General features: G+C 41.9%; 1 protein-coding gene across 1 annotated transcript in view; it reads right to left on the bottom strand.

Moving 5' to 3' along the window:
* Positions 1-18,499, bottom strand: part of OSTM1 (osteopetrosis associated transmembrane protein 1) — a 36,610-nt gene extending 18,111 nt beyond the window's left edge. The window contains exons 1-2 of the mRNA XM_025383789.1: positions 17,993-18,499; positions 7,620-7,734 (exon numbers count right to left, since the gene is read on the bottom strand). Of these exons, the coding sequence (XP_025239574.1) occupies positions 7,620-7,734; positions 17,993-18,394 (517 nt within the window). The 5' untranslated portion in view covers positions 18,395-18,499. The remainder of the gene's footprint in view (positions 1-7,619; positions 7,735-17,992) is intronic.
* Positions 18,500-27,973: the final 9,474 nt, after the last annotated feature.

Consider the following 27,973-nt stretch of genomic DNA (forward strand, 5'->3'; position numbering starts at 1 on the left):
GTCCCAACTGCTTGGGAGGCTGAGACGGGAGAATTGCTTCAGTTTGGGGAGGTCAAGGCTGCAATAAGCTGTGACTGCACCACTGCATTCCAACCTGCATGAAAGAGTAAGACCTCGTCTCACAGCTCCTCTTAATGCTAGTTTAATATCATCATGAAGTAGCCTGCAATCCTTTTAGGGATGAGGCAGAGTTGATATCAATAAGAACAACTACATATATGCAGAATATTAGGATATTAGGCTAACAAGACAAGTTTTCAGTTTTTGTAGTTGATGTATTGCAGGGAAGTTGAGGGAACACAATTTCATTCACAACAATTGTACATCCGTGTTATAATGAGCTATGTCATGACAACTGACATATACAACATAGGGATGAAAGGGGTCCACATACTGCCTACAAAAGTAGTATACAGTACATTATCATGAGAGAGCAATAGCAAATTTCTTTTATGCAAGACACATAATTAAAACAAATAATTTCTTTTTAAAAAGTAATTTATAAAGAAAGCTTCTCTGAAGAACAAAAGAACTTAATGTCTTCTATCTTATTGACAGCCATTTACTTTTTACGTAAAATACTTTGAAAATGAAAAGCCAATATAGACTGGTCATCTTGTTAAGTACTACACTCATGCAGTACCATCAAAACTTTTTCAATGATCATTAGACGGTGGTAACATAAAGCACAAAGGAGTTCATTTATATAATGGGGTTAAAAAGTCTTCATTATTAAAGAGCCGTGACTTTCTGAATCAAAATAACAGATCTCCAGTAAACTCCTTTTTTATCTTTTTGCAGGAATTGGGAGCTTAAGGTTATAAACAATGAAAAGCTATACGGTTTAGAAATTGGTAAGTTAAAGAATATTAATAATAATAAAGCTTCCTTTAAGCACTAAGTGAAGTGGTCATTATGAATTTCCTTCATCTTAATCAATGGAACCTCATCAAGGACAGATTAGCAGAGTGGCTTTCTCAGAGAAGGCTCAGGCATCAGCTTAAGAGTCATTCTTCTTTTTTTTTTTTTCTGCGACAGAAGAATCTCACTCTGTCACCCAGGCTGGAGTGCAGTGGCATAATCTCAGCTCATTGCAGCCTCCACTGTGCCCGGCCTCAAGAGGCATTCTTAAGGGTATTAAGGATTCGAGTTAAGACCTCACATAGAAACCTACTAAATTATCATAACAGGAATTATGCATCTTTAAATAAAGCATTTGGCATCTCTTAGGAATTTTACAAAGATCTTTGCTGTTTTTCAAAACTAGTTTTAAGAAAATATCAGAGATAATCACCAATTTAGGGTAAGCTTCAGAAAATACAAAATAAACTACGGAAACTTTGTACCTAAATGACCTAATTAAGTTTAACAAATATGAACACTAAGATACTTTAAATTATAAGATATAAATAATATGATTATAACGCTTAGTACATTTCCCTCTGGATAAAATACATGAAGGAAAGGTTTTGGTTAATTGACCTTCTGGTTAACCATTAAGTACTACTGTTGTTGCTTTTTAAAGCATCGAGACATATATTTTATGTATTAACTGAAAGTTAATTTGCCTTTGATGAATCAGAATATATATCAGGATTACACAGTGGTTCAATAGCATCATTATGCTCATTAATTATCACCCAGATTACCTGGATCACTAAAGATATAGGTTGCTCATAAAGAAAGAGTTTTCAGTGTGTAAGAACAAATATATGAACTGATAATTTTGAAGCCTATCCTATTACAATAATGCTTCATACTGGATACTGCTTACCAAAGAACCCAAACACTAAAGCAGTCATGAACTCATGAAATCTGGTCATTCTGCTGATTATTTAACTGTTGTATGCACAAAATAAGCAAGAAGGGTCTCAATACAAGGCTATCCCTATGTCAACAATACACAGCTTTAAAATTCTGAGAAACCTTTAATATACTTTCTTTACTTTTTAGCAGTCATTCTCCATAAGAAAGAGCTAGTTTCCATGTTATTTGTGGTATGAGTAGAAACAGTTGCACTCTTAACACTTCTTTTGACCCTCCATCCATTTCCAATAACCAGCTTCCTACCAAGACTAATACCATTCGAAGACACGGGAATTCTGAGGAGAAAAGGGATGGGAGTAGTACATGGATGGCATTCTCTCCTCTTTTGGATTCCTAGCATTCTTTTCATGAATAATAACTGCAGAGACTAGATGCCACCCCTATTTCAAGCTAAATTAAGCAGAACAGAAAGATAGTTTGGGGCAGTATACTCATTTAATAATATTCTTTCTAGAAATATTTTACCTTTTATGTTTTTACATTTTTTCTATTGTTTAATAATATTATTTTACAAAAATTCTAATAGCCCTTGCTATGGTCAGAATGTGTCTCCCAAAATTGATATGTCAAAGCTTGATGGCCAATGTAATAATATCAAGAAGTGGGGCCTTTAGGAAGTGACCAGGTCATGAGGGTTCCTTCTTCACAAATGGGATTTACTCTTCCACTCTTCTGCCACGTAAATGGGATGATGAATGACAATAATTTTTAATGCATAATTCTGGAAAATGAAATAGCTAATCTCTCTAACCACATCTAACATACAAATACTTATCACAGATTTGAACATTCTGTTAAATTTTTAAAATTTCTATATATTTTTGAATAGGTATTAAATGTATATGGCATAAAATCCAAAGGGTACAAATGCAAATACAGTGAAAACTAAATCTTCCTTCCTTTCCTGCCCACGCAGCTACCCAACCACCTTCCTTCAAAATACATACGTATTCTTAGAACACAAAATATCATACTTTTCTGTACCTCGCTTCTTTTACCTGAGACCGTATGTCTGGGCCAAATTAATTTTAACTGGGAAGAGTCTTTTAAGTAAGTCATATCTAATTGCTTAGCATTTTATTTGGTCCTCAGAAGTTCAATGTAAGGAATATTTTCAAGATAGGATGCCTCACAGAGGAACAAAATACCCTAAGAATTTTTTCTAAAGCATTTTATACCTGCCATACTGAGTAAATATGCAGTAAAACGTTTTCTTTTCAACTAACTGAGCAAAAAAGGTCTGTACTTCGAATTAGTGAAATCTTTATTAGAAAATGTCTTTTAAGCCAGGCACAGTGGCTCACACTTTGAATCTCAGCACTTTGGGAGGCCAAGGAAGGAGGCTTGAGTCTAGGAATCTGAGACCAGTCTGGGCAACATGACAAAACCCCATTCTCCATTAAAAACACAAAAATTGGCTAGGCATCCTGGTGCTGCCTGTAGCCCCAGCTGAAGGGGTGGCCTGCCCCTCCACACCTGTGGGCGTTTTTCGTTAGGTGGAACGAGAGACTTGAGAAAAGAAATGAGACACAGAGACAAAGTATAGAGAAAGAAAAAAGTGGGCCCATGGGACTGGCGCTCAGCATACAGAGGACCCACGCCGGCACCGGTCTCTGAGTTCCCTTAGTATTTATTGATAATTATCTTTACCATCTTAAAGATAAGGAAGTAGCAGGACAATAGGATCATTTTAGGGAGAAAATTAGCAGTAAGACATATGGATAAAGATCTCTGTGACATGGGTAAGTTCAAAGGAAAATGCTGTGCCTTAATACGCATATGCAAACATCTCCACAAACCTTTTAGCAGCATTGCGCCAGCAAGTCCCGCCAGCAAGTCCCACCTTATACCATAAGGCGGTTTTCTCCTATCTCAGTAAACAGAGCATACAATCGGGTCTCACACCGAGATGTTCCATTGCCCAGGGACGGGCAGGATTTTTAACCAGCAAGCTGCCTTCAGGCACTTGTTTAACAAAGACACATCCTGCACAGCCCAAAACCCATTAAACCTTGAGTCACCACAGCTCATGTCTCTTGCAAGGACAAGATTGGGGGCAAGGTCACCGATTAACAGCATCTCAAATACAGAACAAAATGGAGTCTCTTACGTCTACTTCTTTCTATATAGACACAGTAACAGGCTGATCTCTCTTTCTTTTCCCCACACCCAGCTACTTGGGAGGCTGAGGCTGGAGGACTGCTTGAGCCCTCAAGAGGTGGAGGCAACAGTGAGCTGAGACTGTGCCCCTGTATTCCAGCCTGGGCAACAGAGCAAGACTTTCTCAAAAATCAAACAAACAAAAACATCTTTTAAAGAAAAAAATGCCTTACCTCTTCTAAGTATATAAATTTAGTCACATCAATCAAAAGAAGTGAAACCCTGGCTCATCTGAAGGTAGTGAGTTATCTCAATTAATTGTTCACAGTCAGTTACAGATTGAACTCCTTGTTCTACTCTTTCTCCTCTTCTCACTGTTTCACTTGACTAGTCTTAAAAAATTAAATGAATTAAATAAAATTTAAAAATAAAGAAGTGAATCCCAGTACATATCCACTTATTCCAATTAACTGATTTTAAATTATTTATAATTAACATATTTTCTATGTTAATGGATTTTTCTAAAAAGCTTAATACTTAAAAACAGGTTTACATATGTTAAGCAAATGCTCTTCAATCATATTTATACTAGAAAATTTTACTCTGAAAAGTAAAGGATATGCTAAAAAAAAAGAAAAGTTGTGTTAGTCAAGCTTCGGAGACAAAATTTTAAAAGTCAATATTCAATATACCATGGTATAATGACAAGGGAAAAAAACTAGCTGGGGCTTCTTATCCCATTTTAGTTTTCCTTCATATGAACTAAACAAAAAGATAAGTCTTTATAAAAGCTAAGCTACTTAATGACTTATAGGGACACAAATTTTTAATCTATCCTTCTATTTCCAAGGCCCCTCCCTACTTCACATTTTCTTTCCTTCTTGCCTAAACTATAGCAGTAAACTTCTTACTGGTCTCTCTTTCTTCCAATGAGGTTCCATGAAAAAAGGATCTTTGCAGTTTGGTGTTTTTTTTTTTTTTTAAGGCTTAGAAAGTGCTAGGTTAAATGATGTTTAAAAAACCTTTTTCTTTTAGACAGGGTATTGCTCTGTTGCCTAGGCTGGAGTGCAGTGGCGCAATCATAGCTCAATGCAGCCTCCAATTCCTGGGCTCAAGCACTCCTCTCACCTCAGCCTCCCAGGCAGCTGGGACTACAGGCGTTTGGTACCATGCCCAGCTAATGTTTTCCTTTTCCTTTCTTTTCTTTTTTTTGTTGCCTAGGCTGGTCTTGAACTCCTGGGCTCAAGCAATACTACCATCGTGTCCTCCCGAAGTGCAGGGATTACAGGTGTGAGCCTCCCCATTGAGCCAAAAACAAAATCCTTTTTAAAAACTCTGTAGTACTACTCAATGCATTTAATATTCAGGTACATTGTAAATCCCAAAGATATTACAACATATAGTAGTCACCTCTTATCTTCAAGGGATACATTCCAAGACCCCCAATGGATGCTTGAAACCTAGTACCAAACCTTCTATATAATATGCTTTTTCTATTTCTATTTTTTTCAAGTATAGTACCAAACCTTCTATATACTATGATTTTATCTTTTTTCTATATCATACCCATGATAAAGTTTAATTTATAAATTAGGCACAGTAAGAGATTAAAAACAAAAACTAATAATTATGTTACTATTATTAAAGAATTAGTAAGTAAACTAAGGGTTACTTGAACACAAGTAGTGCCACACCATGACAGCTGACCTTAAAACCAAGATGCTCCTAAGTGCCTCGCAGGACAGGCAGCATCTACAGCATAGTTATGCTGGACAAAGGGATGATTCCCAGCCCACGCAGATGAAGCAGGATGTCGTGGGATTTCATTATGCTACTCAGAATCATACACAATTTAAGCTTATACATTGTTTACTTCTGAAATTTTCCATTTAATATTTTTGGACTGCAGTTGACTGCAGTAACTGAAACTACAGCAAGTGAAACCATGGCTAACAGAATACTGTATAATCATAATAGGAGAATACTGTATAAGCCTTTCTTTTCTTTTTTTTTTTTGTTGTTGTTGTTGTTGTTGTTGTAGATAGGGTCTAGGTCTGTTGCCCAGACCGGGGTGCAGTGGCACAATCATGATTGATTGCAGCCTTGACCTCCTAGGCTCAAGTAATCCTCCCACCTCAGCCTCCCAAGTTGCTGGGACTACAGGCACACGCCACCAAATCCAGCTAATTTTTTATTTTTTGTTTAGAGAAGGTTTTGCCATGTTGCCCAAGTTGGTCTTGAACTCCTAGGCTCAAACAATTCTCCCACCTTGGCCTCCCAAACTGCTGGGATTACAGGTATGAGCCACCATGCCTGGTCTATAACTCCTTCTTAATAATATAGTGATATTCTAAGCAGTATAAAAAATGTTGGCCCAAACAGTAAACTACTCTATCAGTCAAGGTCCTACTTTCCCTTGCCAACTTTACCTCCCACTATGCTTCCTGGAACATCTGTTGCCCTTTTATACCTCTGTGCCTCTGCCCATGCCACTACCTGCCATGTCCTTCTCTCATTTCTGCTTTTTTTTTTTTTAAAGACAGGGTCTTGCTCTGTTGCCCAGGCTGGAATGCAGTGGCACAATCATAGCTCACTGCACCCTTGAACTCCTGGGCTCAAGGTATCCTCCTGCCTTGGCCTCCCAAGTAGCTAGGACTACAGACACACGCCACCATGCCCACCTAATTAAAAAAAATTTTTTTTTGGTAGAGACGGGGATCTCACTATGTTCCCCAGGCTGGTCTCAAACTCCTGGGCTCAAGCAATTCTGCCTTGGCTTCCCAAAGTGCTGGGATTACAGGCGTGAGCCACCTCACTGGCGTCATCCCTACTTATTGAAATAATGTCCAATAGTACAGGCCTAGGTTCAAAAGGTAGTTCCTCCAGGAAGTCACTTCATATTCTCCCCAGTAAAATTTGTATTCTTCTTCCTCCAAGGACTCTATAACTTTATTAAAGCATTTATGTGTCTGTCCTAGGTTGTATTTGTAAATATATCTTTCTCACTCACTAAATTGAAAGACTTGAAAAATAAGAACTGCCTGGCACATAGTTGGTATTCAAAACACCATCTGAATTGGAATAGTGATTTTAATTTTTCCAAAGACTATCTAAAAATAGAGCTTACTGTATTACACAATTACACACAAACCTGCAAAGAAGGTAGAACAGATGTTATCATCCCACCCCATCCCCTGCCACACACCACTTGACAGATTAGTGTAAACATCATAATTATTATTATACTAAACAGTTAACATTTCTTGAACATTAAATATGTGTCAGGCATTGAGCTAAGTGCTTTACACAATTTACTTCATTTAATTCTCAAGGTGACTATATAAGATAGGTTCTATCATTACCACCAATTTACAGATGAAGAAACTGAACTTCCAAGAGGCAAAGTTTTTCTCCCGTATCTGACAGCTAGTAGGTGAGGGCTGGTAAGTGGTAGAGCTTAGAATCAAACTCAAGTCTGTCTAAATCCAAAGCGCGTAGTAACTGCTACACTTTTCTGCCTTTCACCATTTGCTCAGTTGCCATTAATAAACTATGGTGTCCACGACAGTTCATTTAAACTTAGCAATAAAAAGTATTATCCAGCTTCAAAGATCCCAAAATTCACTAAAATAAAATCTGACATTTGTACTACTGAACTGTAACTGCAACAAGAACATGAAAGAATTACTTACTTGCACAATTTGCCTCCTGCCACGTGGTATTAAAAAACTCTGAGAGAATCACAACTATTTGCATTCTATCTGCCATTAAGAGACTTCTGCCACAACTCTGACTCTCTGAAGTATTCTATAACAAACACAAGAGAGAAAAAGACAATCTGAGTATTTTTAGACTTTGCAAACAACTTGAGGCAAAAACCTCACAAAAAATAACATTTATTACAAGCTTGGTAACATTTTGTTTGATATGATCAGATAATGTTAACATTAATAATAACAATGATAATAAAGTAATTAGCAGCTAACATTTATTGGTACTAGGTTCACCTGCAAAGGAAGAAAATCTTTGTACCTAAATAGCTTGTACTCAGACGGAAAAAGACGCTTTTGCAGATCATTTTAATAATGAAAGAAACTCATGCTATGCAAATAATAAATCCAAGTTCCCAAATTATTTGATCCTTATCTATTTTCTTTCCCTTGTGCCCCAAGCAAGGAACTAAGTCCTACTGACCCTTAATTCTTTCACAGTTATTTAACTCCTACTATTTACTAGGCACTATAAAAATCCTGAAGTTTTAATGATATAAAAAGTGTAAAAGAATGCCATCGATTCTGGGGCTTTGAGAACCTCTCGCAGATACACAGACAAGGAGTTATACAGGGTGACGAATAATAAACGAGAGTGGTAACTCCTGGGAAGCAAATGATCAGCCATGTGGGAGAAGAAATGGAAAAAAGGAGAAAAGGAAGAATCTCTGCTTTAAAATATTTGCTGATGTTCATTTTGGGAAGGTTATCTTCTTTGTAGCTTAGTTTTGTCATACCATTAAAAGGTCCATTTGAATAAGTGCTTGCTTTTAAAATAGTGAATTGAACAAAACATTTTATTTATTATTATTATTATTACTATTATTATTATTGTTATTTGAAACAGAATCTCACTCTGTTACCCAGACTGGAGTGCAGTGGCAAGATCTCAGCTCACTGCAGCCGTTGCCTCCCAGGTTCAAGCAATTCTTGTGCCTCAGTGAGAATCTGGGACTACAGGCGCATGCCACCACACCCAGCTAATTTTTGTATTTTTAGAGCCACTGCACCTGGCCATGAACAAAACATTTTAAAAGACTCCTTTTTAGAATTACCTTCTGAGCAATACCAGTCATAGAAGAAAATTTTCTATTATCACTTTTTTTTTTGAGATGGAGTCTCACTCTATCACCCCGGCTGGAGTTCAGTGCTAAAATCTCAGCTCACTGTACCATCTGCCTCCTGGGTTCAAGTGATCCTCCTGCCTTAGCCGCCCGAGAGCTGGGACTACAGACAACATGCCACCACACCTGGATAATTTTTATTTTTAGTAGAGACCGGGTTTCACCATGTTGGTCTGACCGGTCTTGAACTCCTGACCTCAGGTGATCCACAAGCCTTGGCCTCCCAAAGTGCTGGGATTACAGGCATGAGCCACCATGCCTGGCCTATTATCTCTTCTTAAGTAGAAGTAATAATAGTGTATTAATACAAGCCTGGGTCACTAGCTAGTGACCTTGGGCAGCTGACCTACCTCTCTAAGGTTCGGTTTCAAAATCAAGGGTCCTACAGTTACTGTATGTATTAAATGAAATAGCATACATTAATCACTCAGCACATTGTCTGGTACACAGTGAATGAATGATATATGCTATTTTACCTAGCTACCATGCTGCCAACATGAAGTGCTCTAAGTAGGTTTAGTTGGATAAGTGTAATTAGTTGGTTAAGTTGAATCTTCATAAGTAGGTGACTGGCCATTTTAAAAATCAATATAGTAAAGCCTGTATGGGTGTTCAGTGTGTGGAATAGTTCAGTTGAGGAAGATATCAATGTAGTTTTGAGAAGTTAGGAAAGAGTTCATGAAGGAAGCAGGATATGAACTAAGCCCTATATTGAGGAAGAGAAAAGGATTCGAAAATAGAAGAATTAAATGATCATGGCATGAAAGTGATAATGATTATGTGGTATTCGGGGAGTATTCGGTAGTCTATGAAAGTAGGGCTATTAAAGGGCTAAGTTAGAACAAGGTTCTGAGAAGCCTTGAGGGTCATAAGAGTTAGTGAGAAATTCTTGAAGATTTTTGAGGAGGGTGTCATGAAAAGCAGTTTCAGGAATATATGTTTAGGCCGTGATATGTAAGGTGAGGAGGCAGGGAGACTTGCATTACACTACTTCTGTAGCTCAGGTATAATGAAAGGATGATGACGGCAGTGAGGACAGAAAGGAAATGACTAATAATCCAAACGATGATGAGGTACTTATTTAGTACTTCTCAGTTCTAAATGTCCCAACTGCACTTCCTTACTTAATCCTCATAACAACTCTATGAAATAGGTACTGTTAGCTGGGTAGAGGGTAAACTATCAAAGGTGACTGAGAAGGAAGAATTGGAGAGAGAAAGAAAAATAAGGAGAGCACAATGTCCTGTAAATCAAGGAAAAGGGAAGTGGTGGTTGTGTCAAATCCTGCTGAAAGAATTGGAGGTACATCTGTCAACACTGACAGTATTGGTGACACTAACAAGAATGAATTTGATGGTGTCTTTGGGTGTGAAAGTGAGGTCAGAGTGGGTTGAACAGAGAACGGAAGATGAGGATGTGGGAAGAGTGAACCTAGACAACTGCTGAAGAGTTTGGCCTTGATGGGGAGATAAGAAAGAGAGGTCACTAAAGAGCAATGTGGGACCCATGCGTCATTACCCTGATGCATAGTTTCTTAAAGCATGATACCCACCTATTACATTTAGGTTTCTCTTCTGGACAGACGTCCCTTTAAAATGGAAACTGCCACATCTTTGTATTCACAACACCTCGCCAAGTGACCAAAAAAGCAATGGTCCTTGTTTATATGTAGACCTCTTAATACTCAAATCTATCATAACCACTTAGCAGAACCCTAACTATCATGAAGCCAGCCATTTCTTTTGATCATGCCTGCACCCAGGAAGTCAGGAGTTGCTGGCAAAATATTAACAACACAGATTAATTCCACAGTAAATCCATAATCCTAAACCATATCCCTCACTTTTCTATCTGCTCATTCTCTCCTTTTTACAACTTTTCCACTCTCCCAGAAACTCTGATCCCTCTCCCACTCTTTACTCTCAAGAGAAGATCTAGCCTCCTGGATAACAGAAGCCTTCGAGCTGAAACTCTAACCTGCCTACCTCTACATGTAACCTCTCTTTCTACCCTCCTATTATGGTGGGGAAGGCACCTGTCCCTTTCAAGGCCCATCTCTCTGAGGATGCCCTAGATCCCATCTACCCTGCCTTTTCTGGAAACTGACCTTGTCTGCTTCCCACTCCCTCCTACAGAATCTTCACCTTCTCTAAAGGACCCTTACTATCAACATTTAAACATGTCCAGCTCTCTCCCATCTTGGGCAAGAAAGAAGAGAAGGCAGGACAAAGGAATGGAGGGACAGGGGAATGGAAAGAAATGACAGAAAGTTGGCCTGGCATGGTGGCTCACGCCTATAACCCCAGCAGCTTGGAAGGCTGAGGCAGGTGGATCACATGAGGTCAGGAGTTTGAGACCAGTCTGGCCAACATGGTGAAACCCCACCTCTACTAAAAATAAAAAATTAGCCAGGTGTGGTGGTGGACACCTGTAGTCCCAGCTACTCAGGAGGCTGAGGCTGGAGAATCGATTGAACCCGGGAGGTGGAGGCTGCAGTGAGCCGAAATTGTGCCATGCATTCCAGCTTAGCCGACAGAGCAAGCCTCTGTCTAAAAAAAAGACAGAGACAGACAGAAATGAAAGAAAGTCTCTGAGTCCCACATTGCTCTTTAGTGACCTCTCTTTCTTGTCTCCCCATCAAGGTCAAACTCTTCAGCAGTTGTCTAGGTTCACTCTTACCACGTCCTCATCTTCCAGTCCTCATCTTCCAATCCCTGTTCGTTCAACCCAATCTGATCTCACTTTCATACCCAAGGACTCCATCAAATTCACTCTTGCTGGTGTCACTAATACTGCCAGTGTTGACAGATGGACCTCCAATTCTCTCAGCAGGATTTGACAAAAATAACCACCCCTTCCCTTTCCTTGATTTACAGGACATCATGTTCTCCTTATTCTTCTTTATCTCTCCAATTCCTCCTTCTCAGTCACCTTTGAGAGTTTACCCTTTACTTAATCTTAAATTCTTAGTGTTCCTACTAATTCTTCAGGTATGTTCACCCAAGTCATAATTTCAAATGCCATTTGTATGCCGACACTTCCAAAGGCGTTATCTCCAGTCCAGTCCTCTAGATGTCTATATTCAACCACATAGGCAATATCTCCACTTAGAAAGCTCATAAACACCTCAAAATCAACAAGTTCAAAACTGAGTTAATGATCTTCCCCCACTAAACAGACTCCTCCTGCCAGCTCAGTAAATGACAACCCTATTCACTAAGCTGCTCTTATTAAAACCCTGGAAATCATCACTACCTTTCCTTACTCCCCACTTTCAATTAACCTCCAAGCCTCTAATTTCTGCCTCCTAAGTATCTCTGAAATCTACCCATTTCTCCCCATCATGATGGCCCCCACATAATCTAGCCACTATTGTCTCTCAAACCACTGCAATAGTCTAATTATAATCTTCCCACATATCTTCTTCCCCTACCCTCCCCAGCCCCAACTCCCTCCATTTTCTGTCACATAGCAAAGTACAAATCTGATTATGTCATTCCACAGAATTAAACCTTTCAATAACATCATACCGCTTTAAAATCAAAGTCTAAAATCCTTAACATATCCTACAAGGCCCACATGACCTGCCGCCTGTCTACTTCTTCAGGCTCAGACCATGGGTCTCCTTCTTGCTCACTGCACTGTGTTCTAGACCTCAAATACACCACAAACTCCTTCCCATCTCAGTCTTCATGCCTGCTATTTCTTTACATGTACACCTTCCCTCCCACGCCCCATGTTCTCTCAAATTGTAGATGTCTGCTTTAATCACTGACCATTCTACCTATCCCCCAGTCATACTCAAGATCAGCACTCTTGTCATATGCATTGGTAGCATCCGGGTTTTCTAATCAGCAACACTTACCATACATGAATTAAATAATTATTTGTATAAGGAGATGCTTAATGTCTGTTTTCAGACTACAAGCTCTGCTCATTCACGCTATATCCCTAGTAGCTACCACAACCTGTACATAATAGGTACTCAATAATATTTTTTTGAATGAATGCAGAAGAAATATTACATTTTCTGATCTCTAATGGAAGGCATAGATTATTATACTATGTTCTGGTTTTCTCCCTATAGTCCTAAGAATTTGTTAGTTGATAATCTACAGTAAAGGTATATTGAATACTCACCAAATACATAACCCAAATGACTAGCACTTCACAAAGATATACAGATACATAGATAGATAGAGATAGATAGGTAGATGGATGGATCTATAAATCTAAATTTTAAACACTATCTAAATTTTAAACAAACCAAGTAGAATAGGACAGAGCCTACCAATTCAGAATCTGAGGGGGCAAAAGCATGCTCAGGACCATTCTGATAATGCTGAATCACAATGAAACTATATCCCTATCAGTTTAAACTAAAAGGAGCAAGTATGACTCTAAGGAAGAGAGAACCCCTCAGTTCTATCATTCAGGTTTCAGAAATCACTGTATTTTTTACCTTGAGATAATAAAACTATATGCGATCCCTGTCCCAGAAATTCTAAAAGGAAGTGACAAGAACCTAGGATTCTTATCATGGAAATTTATTATAGTTAAACTAATTATATTGCTGTACCACATAAATAGCTTACTAGTTTCTGGCTTTGATTCTTTTTTTCTCCTTGTTATACTCCTCTCCTCTCTCAATCAATCCATGTCCATTCACACTAAAGAAGGGTAGAAAGAATGCCTTGAGATTCAGCTTGTAGGTTTCCTCTGATCAATCAGCCTTGCTCTGTTTCCTCATTTTTTTTTTTTCTTTTTTTGAAACGGAGCTTCCTCTGTCACCCAGGCTGGAGTGCAGTGGTACAAACTTGGTTCACTGAAACCTCAGCCTCCCACGTTCAAGTGATTCTCCCACCTCAGCCTCCTGAGTAGCTGGGATTACAGGCACACACCACTACTCCTGGTTAATTTTTTATATTTTTAGTAGAGACGGGGTTTTGCCATGTTGACCAGGCTGGTCTTAAACTCCTGGCCTCAAGCGATCCACCTGCCTCGGCTTCCCAAAGTGCTGGGATTACAGGCATAAGCCACTGCACTTGGCTCTGTTCCCTCCTTTAACTTGGCATTCCTTTCACTCTTTTGCTCTAAATTGCTATGGTACAATTTATAACACTCACCGATATTTTCCTATTTCTCCATATAAGGTACTTTATTTCCCCTAACTATACTGATAGTTTGAGGCCTGAATCTTACCCTTCTTTTCCTTCTTATCCTTTTACCAGCCCAATATTCAAGAATAGTAGGTGCTTGCTAAAAACTAATTTAAATGAAAGACTGAGTCTGAGTCAAACAAAATACATTACACTGGATAGGCCAGGTGTGATGGCTCATGCCTATAATCCCAGCACTTTGGGAGACCAAGATGGGTGGATCGCCTGAGGTCAGGAGTTCGAGACCAGCCTGGCCAACATAGTGAAATCCTGTCTCTACTAAAAATACAAAAATTAGCCAGGCATGGTGGCAGGCACCTGTAATCCCAGCTACTTGAGAGGCTGAGGCAGGAGAATGGATTGAACCCAGGAGGCGAAGGTTGCAGTGAGCCGAGATCATGCCATTGCACTCCAGCCTGGGTAACAAGAGGGAAACTTCGTCTCAAAAAAAACAGGCTGGGTGCAGTGACTCACACCTGTAATCCCAGCACTTTGGGAGGCCGAGGCGGGCAGATCACAAGGTCAGGAGATCGAGACCATCCTAGCTAACACAGTGAAACCTCGTCTCTACTAAAAATATAAAAAATCAGCCAGGTGTGATAGTGGGCACCTGTAGTCCCAGCTACTCAGGAGGCTGAGGCAGGAGAACGGCACGAACCTGGGAGGTGGAGCTTGCAGTGAGCAGAGATCTCACCACTGCACTCCAACCTAGGCAACAGAGTGCAACTCCGTCTCAAAAAAGAAAAAAAAAATTACACTGGATAAATAAACCTCCCCAAAAGACAACTAATTCCTTCAAGTTCACTCATGACACATTTTTCCATAGGTTTTTGTTTTGTTTTTTTGCAATGGAGTCTCACTCTGTCCCCTAGGCTGGAGAGTGGTGGCACTATCTTGGCTCACTGTAACCTCCTCCTCCCGGGTTCAAGCAATTCTCCTGCCTCAGCCTCCTGAGTAGCTGCGCACCACCATGCCCGGCTAATTTTTTTTTTTTTTTTTTTTTTGTATTTTTAGTGGAGACAATTTCACCATGTTGCCCAGGCTGGTCTCGAACTCCTGGCCTCAGGTGATTTGCCTGCCTCAAACTCCCAAAGCACTGGGATTACAGGCATGAGCCACCATGCCTGGCCTCATAAGTTCATTATTATACATGATGGTTCAACTCCCAACCAGTCCGTATAGCCTTTTAAATCTATAAAGTACCTCAGAACTGTAGAAGTCATGTTTTTGAGCTAAAGAATCATATACAGCTCTACTGGGGAAACAAGGGGAGCCGAGACCAAGGCTTAGGATGAGTTGGAGAGAAAATACAAAAAAAGTTTCCCTGCCTCTTTTCACCTATTTATCTACTTCCTTTCACATCAGGGTGAGTTGAGCTGGGTACCCAGGTTGCTGGTAGAATCTGAAGGAGAGGAAGGGGGTTTCTACAACTCCCCCACTGGGAAGCCTCCTCTGGGTAGTGGGGAATTCATATAGAAATTCATATGCAGATTGGGTGATGCCTATAATACTGCACACTAGAGTTTGCGGTGCTACTTTTAGCCTCTTTTTAATTCCACAGTACCTACACATATGAGAAAAGCTTTGCTGCCTCCAAAGACCCACACTTTGCATCATGATCCCTGGCCATTCTGCCCACAATAACACTTGTTCTTTAGAGTAAATGGAACTCTAAAACAACTCATCTTAACTGCTCAACACTGAATATGATGCTATATCATATCCTGCTGCAGTTGATAGGGACATGTCTTAGGTACTATGTTTTAAAGTGATAGTAAGATATATATTCCTTGCTATACCCAATGCAAGTGTGCCTCGAAAATACTGCATGTAAGCCTGAATTTATTTACCTTGAAAATACGTCCTTGGCCAGGTGTGGTGGCTCACACCTGTAATCCCAAATCTTTGGGAGGCTGAGGTGGGTGGATTATTTGAGGCCAGGAGTTCGAGACCAGCCTGGCCAACATGGTGAAACCTGTCTCAACTAAAAATAAAAAAATTAGCCAGGTGTGGTGGTGCACACCTGTAGTTCCAGCTACTCAGGAAGCTGAGGCAGGAGAATCACTTGAACCCAGAAGGCAGAGACTGCAGTGAGCCGAGATGACACCTCCGCACTCTAGCCTGGGCAACAGAGCGAGAACTTGTCTCAAAAAAAAAAAAGAAAAAACAAACAAAAACACATGCTCTTTACAAAAGGGTTGACTACAGAATTTATTTAACGCAATAAATTCCCCATTTATGTAAAATGACAGATTTTTATTTTTACGTATGTATTTATTTATTTTGAGATGGAGTCTCACTCTGTTGCCCAGGCTAGAGTGCAGGGGCGCAATCTCGGCCCACTGCAACCTTGGCCTCCCAGGCTCAAGTGATCTTTCTACCTCAGCTTCCAGAGCAGCTGGGACTACAGGCACATGCCACCACACCCGGATAATTTTTGTATTTTTAGTAGAGACAGGGGTTTCACCATGTTGGTCAGGTTAGTCTCGAACTCCTGACCTCAGGCGATGCCCCTCCTCAGCCTCCCAAAGTGCTGGGATTACAGGCATGAGCCACCACACACAGCCATGACAGATTTATTTTAAATAATAACAGGCTGACTTAAAGCAGGATACAACTAGATACAAATTTATATTTAGTGCAACTATAAACAAGTTTAGACAAGTTTAAATTTATGAAATAATTCCAACCACATTTTCATGAGACTACTTGCTGTCCCCTTAATACAAGAGGAACTTTCTCATTCTCCAATCCCAGTGTTATTCCTCATGTTTTTCCTTTACCAAACATATCCGGCCCACACCTCGTGACTCCCAACAACCCTGACACTCTAATATTTTCCTAGTCTAAACTTTATAAAGTACTTAAGAGCAGGAATTGTGTCTGTTTTTCTTTTTTAAATTAAGGCCCTCACAGCAGGTACCACACAACTAGAAACACCCTCAAGGTACCAAGAATGAAGTGCAGTCTTACAATTTCTTAAAATTTTACCTCCCATTTACTTAGAGGTATTACTATGTGTCAGTTTTCTAATTTGTTGTTGTTGTTGTTTACGTTGTTTGAGACGGAGTCTCGCACTGTCGCCCAGGCTGGAGTGCAGTGGAGCGACCTCGGCTCACTGCAAGCTTCGCCTTCTGGGTTCACACCATTCTCCTGCCTCAGCCTCCCGAGTAGCTGGGACTACAGGCGCCCGTCACTACGCTCGGCTGATTTTTTGTATTTTTTAGTAGAGACGGGGTTTCACTCTGTTAGCCAGGATGGTCTTGATCTCCTGACCTCGTGATCCACCCGCCTCGGCCTCCCAAAGTGCTAGGATTACAGGCGTGAGCCACCGCGCCCGGCCTATCCCCATTTTACAGATTAGTAAACAAGGACAGAGAATGTAAGTAACTTGCCCAGAGTATACCGCTAATAAGCAGAATGGAACTGGACTCCTGGCCGCTAGCTCCAGACTGTCTATATCACAAAGATGAAGTCACAGGCAACATCTCTTTTAATTCTTCCAACAGCCGCATTAGGCAGCTGTTCTTTCCACTTTATAGAGGAGGAAACTAAGGTTCTGAGAAGACAATGACTCCAAGGTTACATAGTTAGAAGGTGGTGGACATGGAACATTTCCGGCTACAAAGCTCAAATTCCCAACCACTACCAGTGTCTCCATCCCACCTGTTTCAGAAAAGGATCCTTCCCGGGAACTCCAGGAGAAGATGACGAGAAGCTATGGTGGAGTGGGCGGAGGAAGAGGAAGAGGGTTGAGGAATCAGGACCCCCAAGAAAACCAATCACACCTATATGAACCAAAGCTGTCCAACAGCATTCATGGAAGCAAAAACCCAAACCCCAAGCCCCATAATGCCACCCCCTTTTTCTGATGTCCCAACTCCACAGACCCAGTCCAACCCCTTTTTCTTACTGTTGGGGAAACTGAGACCCCCCAGCGTTGACCATCATTACATCCTCCTCCTGTCCCAATTCTCCCGCGCCACAGTCCCGGACGTGGTCCTGTACCCACCCCCACGGCTCGGCTGATGTTGTCCATCTTGCTGACGACCAGTTGGAAGAGGGGGTAGCAGGTCTGACAGAGGCGCACGGGCCGGGCGCTGCGCACCAGACACCCTGTCAGCTCTGCGCTGCTGTTGGCAAAGTCCAGCAGGAGCTCCCGGCACTCGGGATCCAGATCCGGCAGGTCCGGGGGCAGCGACAGAGGCCCCAGCCTTCCACCCTGCAGCAGGGACAGGGACAAGTCCTCCACCTCCAACAACTGCTGCTCCGACAGGAGGTCGTGGAAGACCCGGTGCGGACTGCTGCCGAAGGGGAGCGCGCCCAGGGCCAGCCCCGACCACAGCAGCAGCCCCAGCGGCAGCCACGGCGGCAACGAACACCCCCGCCGCGCGGCTGTCGGGCCCGGCTCCATCACGGGGCTCACACACCCCAGGGCGCCCACCACCACCTCTCCGCCCCCAACCGGCACCGCTGACAGCCGCCGCTTCCGGTTTCCGCGAGCGCAGGCCGAGAGCCGGGTCACGAGGAGGGCGCGTCACGGCCCCGCCCCCTGCGCGCGACGCCCCGCCCCATTGGCTGCCGGCTGTCTCCGGGACGTGGGCCTGCGCGCGTGCTGGACGCGCCCACCCTGCGGCCGCGCGCTCCCCGGCCGGCGTCAGATGCGGTGCGCGCGGGAGTGGTGCGCTGGAGGCTCCCGAGCCCAGGCTTGCCAGCGGGTGACTACGAGCGCCCACCGCTTTGGACAGTTGCATCTCAGGAGTCCTGACCCTTGAACGCCCACCCCTCTGGGAGTTCCGGGCGTCCTACAAGTTTCTTACCTCGCTGGACGGACGACGGCCTCCGCTGTGGAAATGACCGTCGGCTGCGTTCACAGAGAAAGCCCGCTGGCCGGTGCCTCGGCAGATTTTCTGCGTGGTGTTCCTTAGCGTAGTTTTTTCCTCATCCCATTTGGCGAGAGTAATAATGCCCGTTGGTTATTATAGGTGGTGGAGCCTAGCGGTTTCCGAGCTTTTTGTTTTTGTTTTTTAAAAAACTCTCAACTGTCTGCCTCAGCGTTGTCAGATCGAACTCTCTGGGATGAGGGAAATATTCTACATCTGCGTTATTAAGGCAGCCACTGGACACATTTATGATGTTGAGCCGGCTGAGGAACTGAATTTTAAATTTTATTTAATTTAGGGCTGGGCGGGGTGGCTCACGCCTGTAATCCCAGCACTTTGGGAGGCCGAGGCAGGCAGAGCGCTTGAAGCCAGGAGTTGGAGGCGAAACCCCGTCTCTACTAAAAATACAAAAATCAGCCGTTGGGCGTGGTGGCGCAAGCCTGTAGTCCTAGGTTGAGCGGGGAGGATGGCTTGAGCCAGGAGGTCGAGGCTGCAGTGAGCCGAGATCGCACCACTGTACTCCAGCCTTCGCGACAGAGTGAGACCCCCATCTCAAAAATAAATAAGTGTTTGACTTAAATTTAAGTACCACATCTGTGTAGTGGCGACTGTACTTGACGCAAGTCTGGTCCGACAGTGGCCAAGAAGCAGGTTTGCTTGGAACTGAAGGAGTACTAGGGACGCAGCGCGTTCAGTGCTAAAACCCAGGAAATCCTGGACTAACTGCTCAACTTCAAACTCCTATCCAGTTTCTGACATGCCCGAGGCAAAAGCAGGGGACACTCGAAAAAGCGTCCTGATACCGTTGCCAGTCTGTAAAAAGAATTTAAGCTCATAATCTGGAAAACAGTTTTCTGACAAGTATCTGACCAACCAGGTTGGTAGAAAATTACTTTCAGGCTTTGTGTCATCCTGCTTTTTAGGGTTGTAATTTTTGCCTTGTAAATTGCAGAGCTGCTGCACTAAATTCTACTTATCTTAGGGTCCTAATTTATGTTTCTGACAGTTCTTCCAAAACTTTGTTGTTGTCGTTGTTGTGTATTTGGTTTGGTTAGAGGTTTAGAGACATAGTCTCGCTAGACTGCCCAGGAAGGACTCGAACTCCTAGGCTCAAGGGATCGTCAGGAGGCTGCCTCGGCCTGCCGGACAACTGGACTACAGGCACAGGCCGCTGTGCCCAGCCTGGGGGTTCTTACAGTTATTTTTTACCCCGCCTGTTTGATGGTTGTTTTATGTTCCTAAATTTTGTTTCATTTTTGTTTATAAGAAACTGAATAGTAGGAAATTTGATTTGTGTACCAATAAATGTATTTCCAAAAGAGAAAATAAGTTGTCTTAAGTTTTGCAAAAATCATCACGTAACTCTTAGGTCTTTCTATGGGTTAGAATTATCTTTCTTTTAAATGATTTCAAGCACCATTCTGTGTTGTAAGTGGATGTGTAAATTGTTAACTTCTATGGAAGTCAATGTGAAGAATCCACAACACGTGCTCTTTGATGCACCTGCTCTTTGATGCAGCAAGTTCACAACCTTGTCATGGACACTTATTCATTGCAATATTGTTTGTAATGGTAAAAAGGATGGCTTCAAAAAGCATGTTAAGGGGCTGGGCACGGTAACTCCTGCCTGTAATCCCCGCACTTTGGGAGACCAAGGCAGGCAGATCACCTGAGGTCAGGAGTTCGAGACCAGCCTGGCCAACATGGTGAAACCCCATCTCTACTGAAAATACAAAAATTAGCCGGATGTGGTGGCGGGTGCCCATAATCCCAGCTGCTCAGGAGGCTGAGGCAGGAGGATCTCTTGAACCTGGGAGGCGGAGGTTGCAGTGAGCCAAGATCATACTACTGTGCTCCAGACTGGGTGACAGAGCGAGACTCTGTCTCAAAAAAAAAAAATAAAATAAAAATGTTAAGGAAATTACAGACATTTTCCCTCTTCCTTTGCTTTCCATTCCTGGAACAATTCAATCTTAAAGGTCAAGTAGAGCAAGAAGGCATCTGTGCTTGGTAGGGATGGGGTGTCAGAGACCCAGAGAGAGGTGTCAGACCACAGGTAAGATGAAGAGGACAGTGGTGTGAGGGAGGGTGGCAGCATCAGCCTGATGCAGAGTATTGGGTTCTGCAGAGGACTGGCAGCGGTGACTGGGAGGTTGCTTACATTCAGAAGGATTGATGGAATCAGTAAATATATTAAGAATATTTGGAGTCCAGTTTCAGACTGTCAGAGAAGAAAGTTACAAATATGAAAAGAGAGAAATGAACTCTAATGTAGGATTAAAATTAGAAATATCGGTGCAAATTCATAGCTTAAAATATATAGTCATCTACTGATACCAGCTGGGGAATGTTTCAAGGCCCCCCACAGATGCCAAAATCTTCAGATCCTCAAGTCCCTTACATAAAACGCCATAGTATTTGCATATAACCTACACATTTCCTTCTGTATACTCTTTTTCTTTTTCTTACATTTTGTTAAAGCATCTTCTTTATACTTTTAAATCATATCTAGATTACTTATAGTACCTAATACCATATACATGGTATGTAAATAGTGGTTATACTATGTTTGGTTTTTAATTTATGTTATTTTTTATTGTTACTTTTTTTCTACTAGGAGATACTAGTTTTTTAAAAATTATGGTAAAATATACATAACATAAGAGTTACCATTTTTAATGTACTTTCAGTGGCATGTAACTTTTTATTGTGGTTTTATTTTTGAATTGTTTTTCTCTTGTTTTGTAGAGATGGGGTCTTCCTGTGTTGCCCAGACTAGTCTCAGATTCCTGGGCTCAAGTGATCCTCCCACTTCAGCCTCCCAAAGTCCAGGAATTAGCAGTATGAGCCCCTGTACCCAGCCCTCAAGTATTTTAGACCTGCAGTTGGTCAAATCCAAGGATGCAGAACCCATGGATACAGAGGGCCAACTATATATAGTATAGAAATAAATATAGATGTAAATATATATGTATATATATTTTTATGTGTATGTACATATATGAATATATGCTATATGTATACATACATGTATATTTGTGTGTGTGTATTTCCTCTGGCTTTGTCCACTTAGAACACTTAGTAGCAAAGGTACCCTAGTGATAATGAGCATGCATAGTGCCCAGATCTTGGATTCTAAGTATCATTCTCCACTAAAAGGAACCAAGGATCCTTGGAGAAATGGCTGATTCAGAAAAAACACAAATTGAGACTGGATCATCTTGTGCCACAAAGTAAGGAAGTGCTCAAAGAATAATGTTGGAAACATGTCAAGGGCATACTGAAACCATCTTAAATAGACTCCCACTGGTCAAATCTGAGTCAATCTCAGCATCAAAATAATGGTTAACAAATTGTAACCCATTACATAAAACAAAACCACAAGCTCACAGGGATCAATTTAAGTAATAGATTGATAAGTACATTTATATATTTTCATAGATTCTCCCCACCAGATACTTATTAATTACAAATGGGGAAAAAGGAGTAAATTTACAGTGGAAAAGCTTGTCCAGTCCTATGTTAATCAAACGATCAACATGAACATCATCATAATGGAACATACAGAAATTGTGTGCACCTGATAGCCTGCAGTTAGGAGAATATAGTGTCAGTTCTGTTATTTTCCTGCCAAAGATGCATAATCTGATTCCAATCGTGAGGGAGGTGTCAGACAAACCAAATTAAAGTTCATTACATAAAATACCTCGACTGTAATCTTCAAAAGTGTTACAGCTACAAAAGTCAAGGAAAGATTAAGGAACTGCACCTGACAGGACATTACTGGGACAACTAGCAAAATTCAAATAGGGTCTGAGAATTAGATGGTAGTTACGTATATTGCTGAAGAGATTAACTAATGATTATGAGAGAAGATTATATTTATCATGATACAATAGCCCCATAGTGTAAGAATAAGAAGAATAAGAATAAGGAAAGGTCTTGTCTTAAATGTAAACCTAATTAAAAAAAAAAGTAATGCTATTGCCTAAATTCAGGTCCTTTGCATCTCTTGCCTGCGATATTGTAACAGCAAAAACTAGCAATCAAAGGGAAACGTCTGGAAACCAGAAAAGAGAAAGAGAAATTGACCTACGATGCCACCTCACATTCCTCTTGTAAATTCAAAATGTTAATCAAGACTCTGTGAGACTTTCAAAAAATTTGTTTTCATGGGAAATTGTTATGAAAAATTACCTCAAATTTGGAAATAAAGTAAAAAACAATCAGCATACTGAGGCATATTTTCTTATTTTTTCTTTTTCAGATTAGATTAATTTAAAAACCTTGTCTTTGAGCTCTGAAGTTCTTTCTTCTGCTTGTTTGATTCCATTGCTGAGACTTTGCAGAGCATTTTGCATTTCTGTAAGTGCATCCATTGTTTCCTGAAGTTTTGATTCAGGAATTTGATTGTTTTTTATTTATGCTATCTATTTCACTGACGATTTCTCCCCTCGTTTCTTGTATCATTTTTTACTTCCTTAAATTGGACTTTGCTTTTCTCTGGTGCCTCCTTGATTTTAGCTTAATAACTGACCTTCTGAATTCTTTTTCAGGTAAATCAGGGATTTCTTCTTGGTTTGGATCCATTGCTGGTGAGCCAGTGTGATTTTTTTGTGGATGTTGAAGAACCTTGTTTTATCATAGTACCAGAATTGTTTTCTGGTTCCTTCTCAGTTGGGTTGGCTGTGTCAGAGGAAAGGTCTAGGGCTCAAGGCTGCTGTTCAAATTCTTTTGTCCCATGGGGTGTTCCCTTGACAAAGTACTCTCCCCCTTTTCCTAGGGATGTGGCTTCCTGAGAGCTGAGCTGTTGTGATTGTTATTTCTCTTCTGGATGTAGCCACCCAGCAGGTCTACCAGGCTCTGGGCTGGTACTGGGGATTGTCTACACTGGGTTCTGTGATGTGAACAGTCTGCAGGTGTCTCAGCTGTGGATATCAGCACCTGCCCTGGAGGAGGTGGCAGGGGGGTGAAATGAACTCTGTGAGGGTCCTTGGTTTTTGGTTGTTTAATGCACTATTTTTGTGCTGATTGGCCTCCTGCCAGGAGGCAGGTGGCACTTTGAAGAGAGCATCAGCTGTGGTAGTATAGGGAGGATCAGGTGGTGGGCAGAGCCCTAGAACTCAGAGGAGTATATGCCCTTTGTCTTCAGCTACCAGGGTGGGTAGGGAAGGAGACCATCAGGTTGAGGCAGGTTTAGGCCTGTCTGAGCTTAGACTCTCCTTGGGTGGGCCTTGCTCTGACTGCTGTGGGGAATGGGGATGTGGTTCCCAGGTCAATGGAGTTATGTTCCCAGTAGCATTATGGCTGCCTCTGCTGTGTCATGCAGTTAGTCAAGGAAGTGGGAGAGAGCTGGCAGTCAAAGGCCTTACCCAGCTCCCAGGCAACCCAAAAGGCTTGTCTCACTCCCATTGTGCACCCCCCAACAGCACCAAGTCAATTTCCAGTCAGTGGGAGAGCAGGGCTGAGAGCTTGCCCCAGGCTACCAGCCTCCCACTGTGAAAGCGGGCTGGGTTTTTGTTCCTCCCAGTCTGCGAAACTGCACACCAGATTCATGCCAGGAGACTTCACATTCAGTTGGAATTGTTACAAAGTTCGGCTAGAGGTTTCCTTCTCCCTGTGGTCTTTTCCCTGGCAGCCCTCCTCAAGGACCCCTGTGAGACAAGGCAGAAATGGCTACCCAGGGACCCAGAGAGCCCACAGGGCTTTTCCTGCTGCTTCCTTTACCCCTGTATTTTGCTCGGCTCTCTAAATTGACTCAGCTCCAGGTAAGGTCAGAATATTCTCCTGTGATCCAGACCTTCAGGTTCCCTAGTGAGGGTATGTGTTCAGGGGTGGACAATTCTAGTTTCCCACTTCCACAGCTTGGGCACTGCCATGCACGTCCGCGTGAAGAGACCACCAAACAGGCTTTGTGTGAGCAATAAAGCTTTTTAATCACCTGGGTGCAGGCAGGGAGATAAGGGTGGGGCCGTTTTATAGGATTTGGGTAGGTAAAGGAAAATTACAGTCAAAGGGGGGTTGTTCTCTGGCGGGCAGGAGTGGGAGTCACAAGGTGCTCAGTGGGGGAGCTTTTTGAGCCAGGATGAGCCAGGAAGAGGACTTTCACAAGGTGATGTCATCACTTAAGGCAAGGACCGGCCATTTTCACTTTTATGGTGGAATGTCATCAGTTAAGGCGGGGCAGGGCATTTTCACTTCTTTTGTGATTCTTCAGTTACTTCAGGCCATCTGGGCTTATACGTGCAAGTCACAGGGGATGCGATGGCTTGGCTTGGGCTCAGAGGCCTGACAGGCACTCACAGTATTTGGGGTGTCTACAGGGTCCGGCAGGAGTCATCCACTTTCTTCAGAGGGTCTGTGGGTTTTCTCGGCTTTCCTGGCTTATTCCTGCAGTAGTTCTGGAGCAAAAGTTTACAGTGCGAGTCTCCACACACTGCTCTGTCTGTCTGCGTGGGAGCTGCAATCTAGTCCTGCCTCCCGTCCACCATGATCCCCTATGCTGTCCAGCAACCTAATTCTAACATTATTTTTTTCAGTGCCTTCACCCAGTTTGAGAGACATTGAGTTAATATTAATGAGTTAATAAACATTTGACACATTTTCATTCTATATTTGTATGAGTCATGTTTTTAACTTTTTGAAAATTATACTTGGACAATTTTTCCCATGAAAACATGGAATAGTGGGGAAGCAAGAATTTAGGCCAAGAAGGTAGTCAAAGATGACCAGAAAAGGCCCAGGAACCAAGGCCAATCAAACAGTCTCCCTATCCATACTCTTGCTCTCTTATGGATGGTTTATTCTTACTACAGCAGGCAAAGTGATTCCTTCAAAACCTAAGTTGGATCATGTCACTCTTTTTGTTTTGACTCCACCAGAGGCTACAGATATCACCCAAAGTTAAAGCAAAGCTCTTGTTATGCCTTAGAAGAATCTGTGATCTGCTGCTTTTATCAGCATTCTCTTTTTCCCAACCTGCTTTATTTTTTTTCCATAGCACTTAGCACCATATAGAATCCTATACACTTGTTTATTTCTGTCTCCCCGCACTGGAATTTAAGTTCCTTGAGAGTGTTGTCCACTGCTCTCTCAGTGCTTAGAACAGTGGCATAAAATAGATGCTCAATAAATATTTATTGAAATATGATTTCCTTTAGAGAGGGGTAGAATATAAGCAGTTTGAGGCTCAAAAAGAAGGTATGAAATAATTATTCTGGAAAAAAATAAACTTATGAAAAAATAAATTTATTAGGTATATATAATAACATTGCCAGGCAATATTGAATGCCTATTTGAGATCTGTGAGCACAGTTTTAAGGTCTAATCAACAGACCTAATTAGGTGTTCTCTTCAGCAGTGTTTAGTTGTTCAGGTGAAAGTGTAGAGCAGCATAATGGTTGGGCTTAAAATTGTTGGGGCACTGCCTAGGCCAGTATGATGAAAGGAGAGTGTACCATACCACCTTACACATCCCACCTGACCCAGTTTCCAATGCCTTCCCACCTTCCCAAACCATTCTACTGGGTCCTTTGGAACTCATGATCTATCATCTGTAATTTCTGTTTTCTCCAATATCTTCTCTAAACAGTCCCTTTACTCTCTTTGTTGAAACAAAAGTTGACTATCTCTTGATGACCTCACTTTTGCTATGCTTCATGGCCTCTAAAGATATTGTGGAGTTTCCTCAGGAGCAGCCCCTAGTTTGAGGGTAAGAGGAGCTCAGTGAGCATTCCAGTCCCTAAGCAGAGCAGCCCACCTTGATCTGCTTTAATTATTGGAATTCCACATAAGATTATTTTCAAGTTTCCCCTACAGAAAAAATAGTTTAGAAACCACTGTTTTGTTACATTTTTGCAGTGGGCTAACGTCTGCTGTGTGTCTCCGGTCCCCATTTCCTAGGTTATACTGATCCCGTTTCATCACTGTGCGTTGGTATATGAGGTGAGAGAGCTTAGCCTTTCAGCTCATAGGTGTCTGGATCTGAAGGAGCCACATTTGAACCTGTTGTAGAAACTGTCCCACATACTACCCAAAGATTCTAGACTTTGAACTTTATACTATGACATGATCGGACTTTTGGGTTGTCTCCCTTGGAAGAGGTTTATTACCACAGTAAAACCTAGTCACCCAAATACATGTTTGCTGGTTTCTGAGGTTATCCTGATTCCAGACTTTGAGATTCTAGACTGAGCTTTATACTATGACATGGTCAGACTTTTGGGTTGTCTCCCTTGGAAGAGGTTTATTACCACCACAGCAAAAGCTAGTCACCCAAATATATAGTTCTTTGCTGATTTCCTCTCTGCTATTTTCTCTGGTTCACTCTTTTGGACCTTTTTTATTTAGATGTTAAATCTTTTTTCTTTTTTTTGGAGACAGGGTCTCATTCTGTTGCCCAGGCTGGAGTGCAGTGGCAAAATCATAGCTCACAGTAGCCATGAACTCCTGAGCTCAAGGGATCCTCGGCCTTCTAAGTAGCTGGAACTACAGGCACATGCCACCATGCCCAGCTATAATTTTTGTGTTTATTTTTTGTAGAGATGGAGTCTGACTATGTTGCCCAGGCCAGTCTTGAATTCCTGGCCTCAAGCAATCCTCCTACCTCTGCCTTCCAAAGTGCTGGAATTATAGGTGTGAGCCACCAGGCCCAGCCAGATGTTAAACCTTATAGTGGAGATTGCTCGACTTCCTCCAACATCCATTCTCTCCTTCCTTTTAATGATAGAACTCCTGAGATTTAGCTGAACATGGCAAGACTACATGCTCCAACCTCCCTTGCAGTTAAGTGTGAACTGAAGTGCATATATCTTACTGGTCATATCTTCAAGTCATGAATTGTATCCACCCTCTTCCTGTTAGGAAATGTTTTTTGTTTTGTTTTGTTTTGTTTTTGAGATGGAGTCTTGCTCTGTCACCTAGGCTGGAGTGTAGTGGTGCAATCTCAGCTCACTACAACCTCTGACTCCTGGGTTCAAGCAATTCTCTTGCCTCGGCCTCCCGAGTGGCTGGGATTACAGGTGCATGCCACTGCGCCTGGCTAATTTTTGTATTTTTAGTAGAGACAGGGTTTGGCCGTGTTTGCCAAACTGGTCTCAAACTCCTGACCT

Source organism: Theropithecus gelada, chromosome 4, assembly GCF_003255815.1.
Source record: "Theropithecus gelada isolate Dixy chromosome 4, Tgel_1.0, whole genome shotgun sequence".
In the NCBI taxonomy this organism is placed as follows: domain Eukaryota; kingdom Metazoa; phylum Chordata; class Mammalia; order Primates; family Cercopithecidae; genus Theropithecus; species Theropithecus gelada.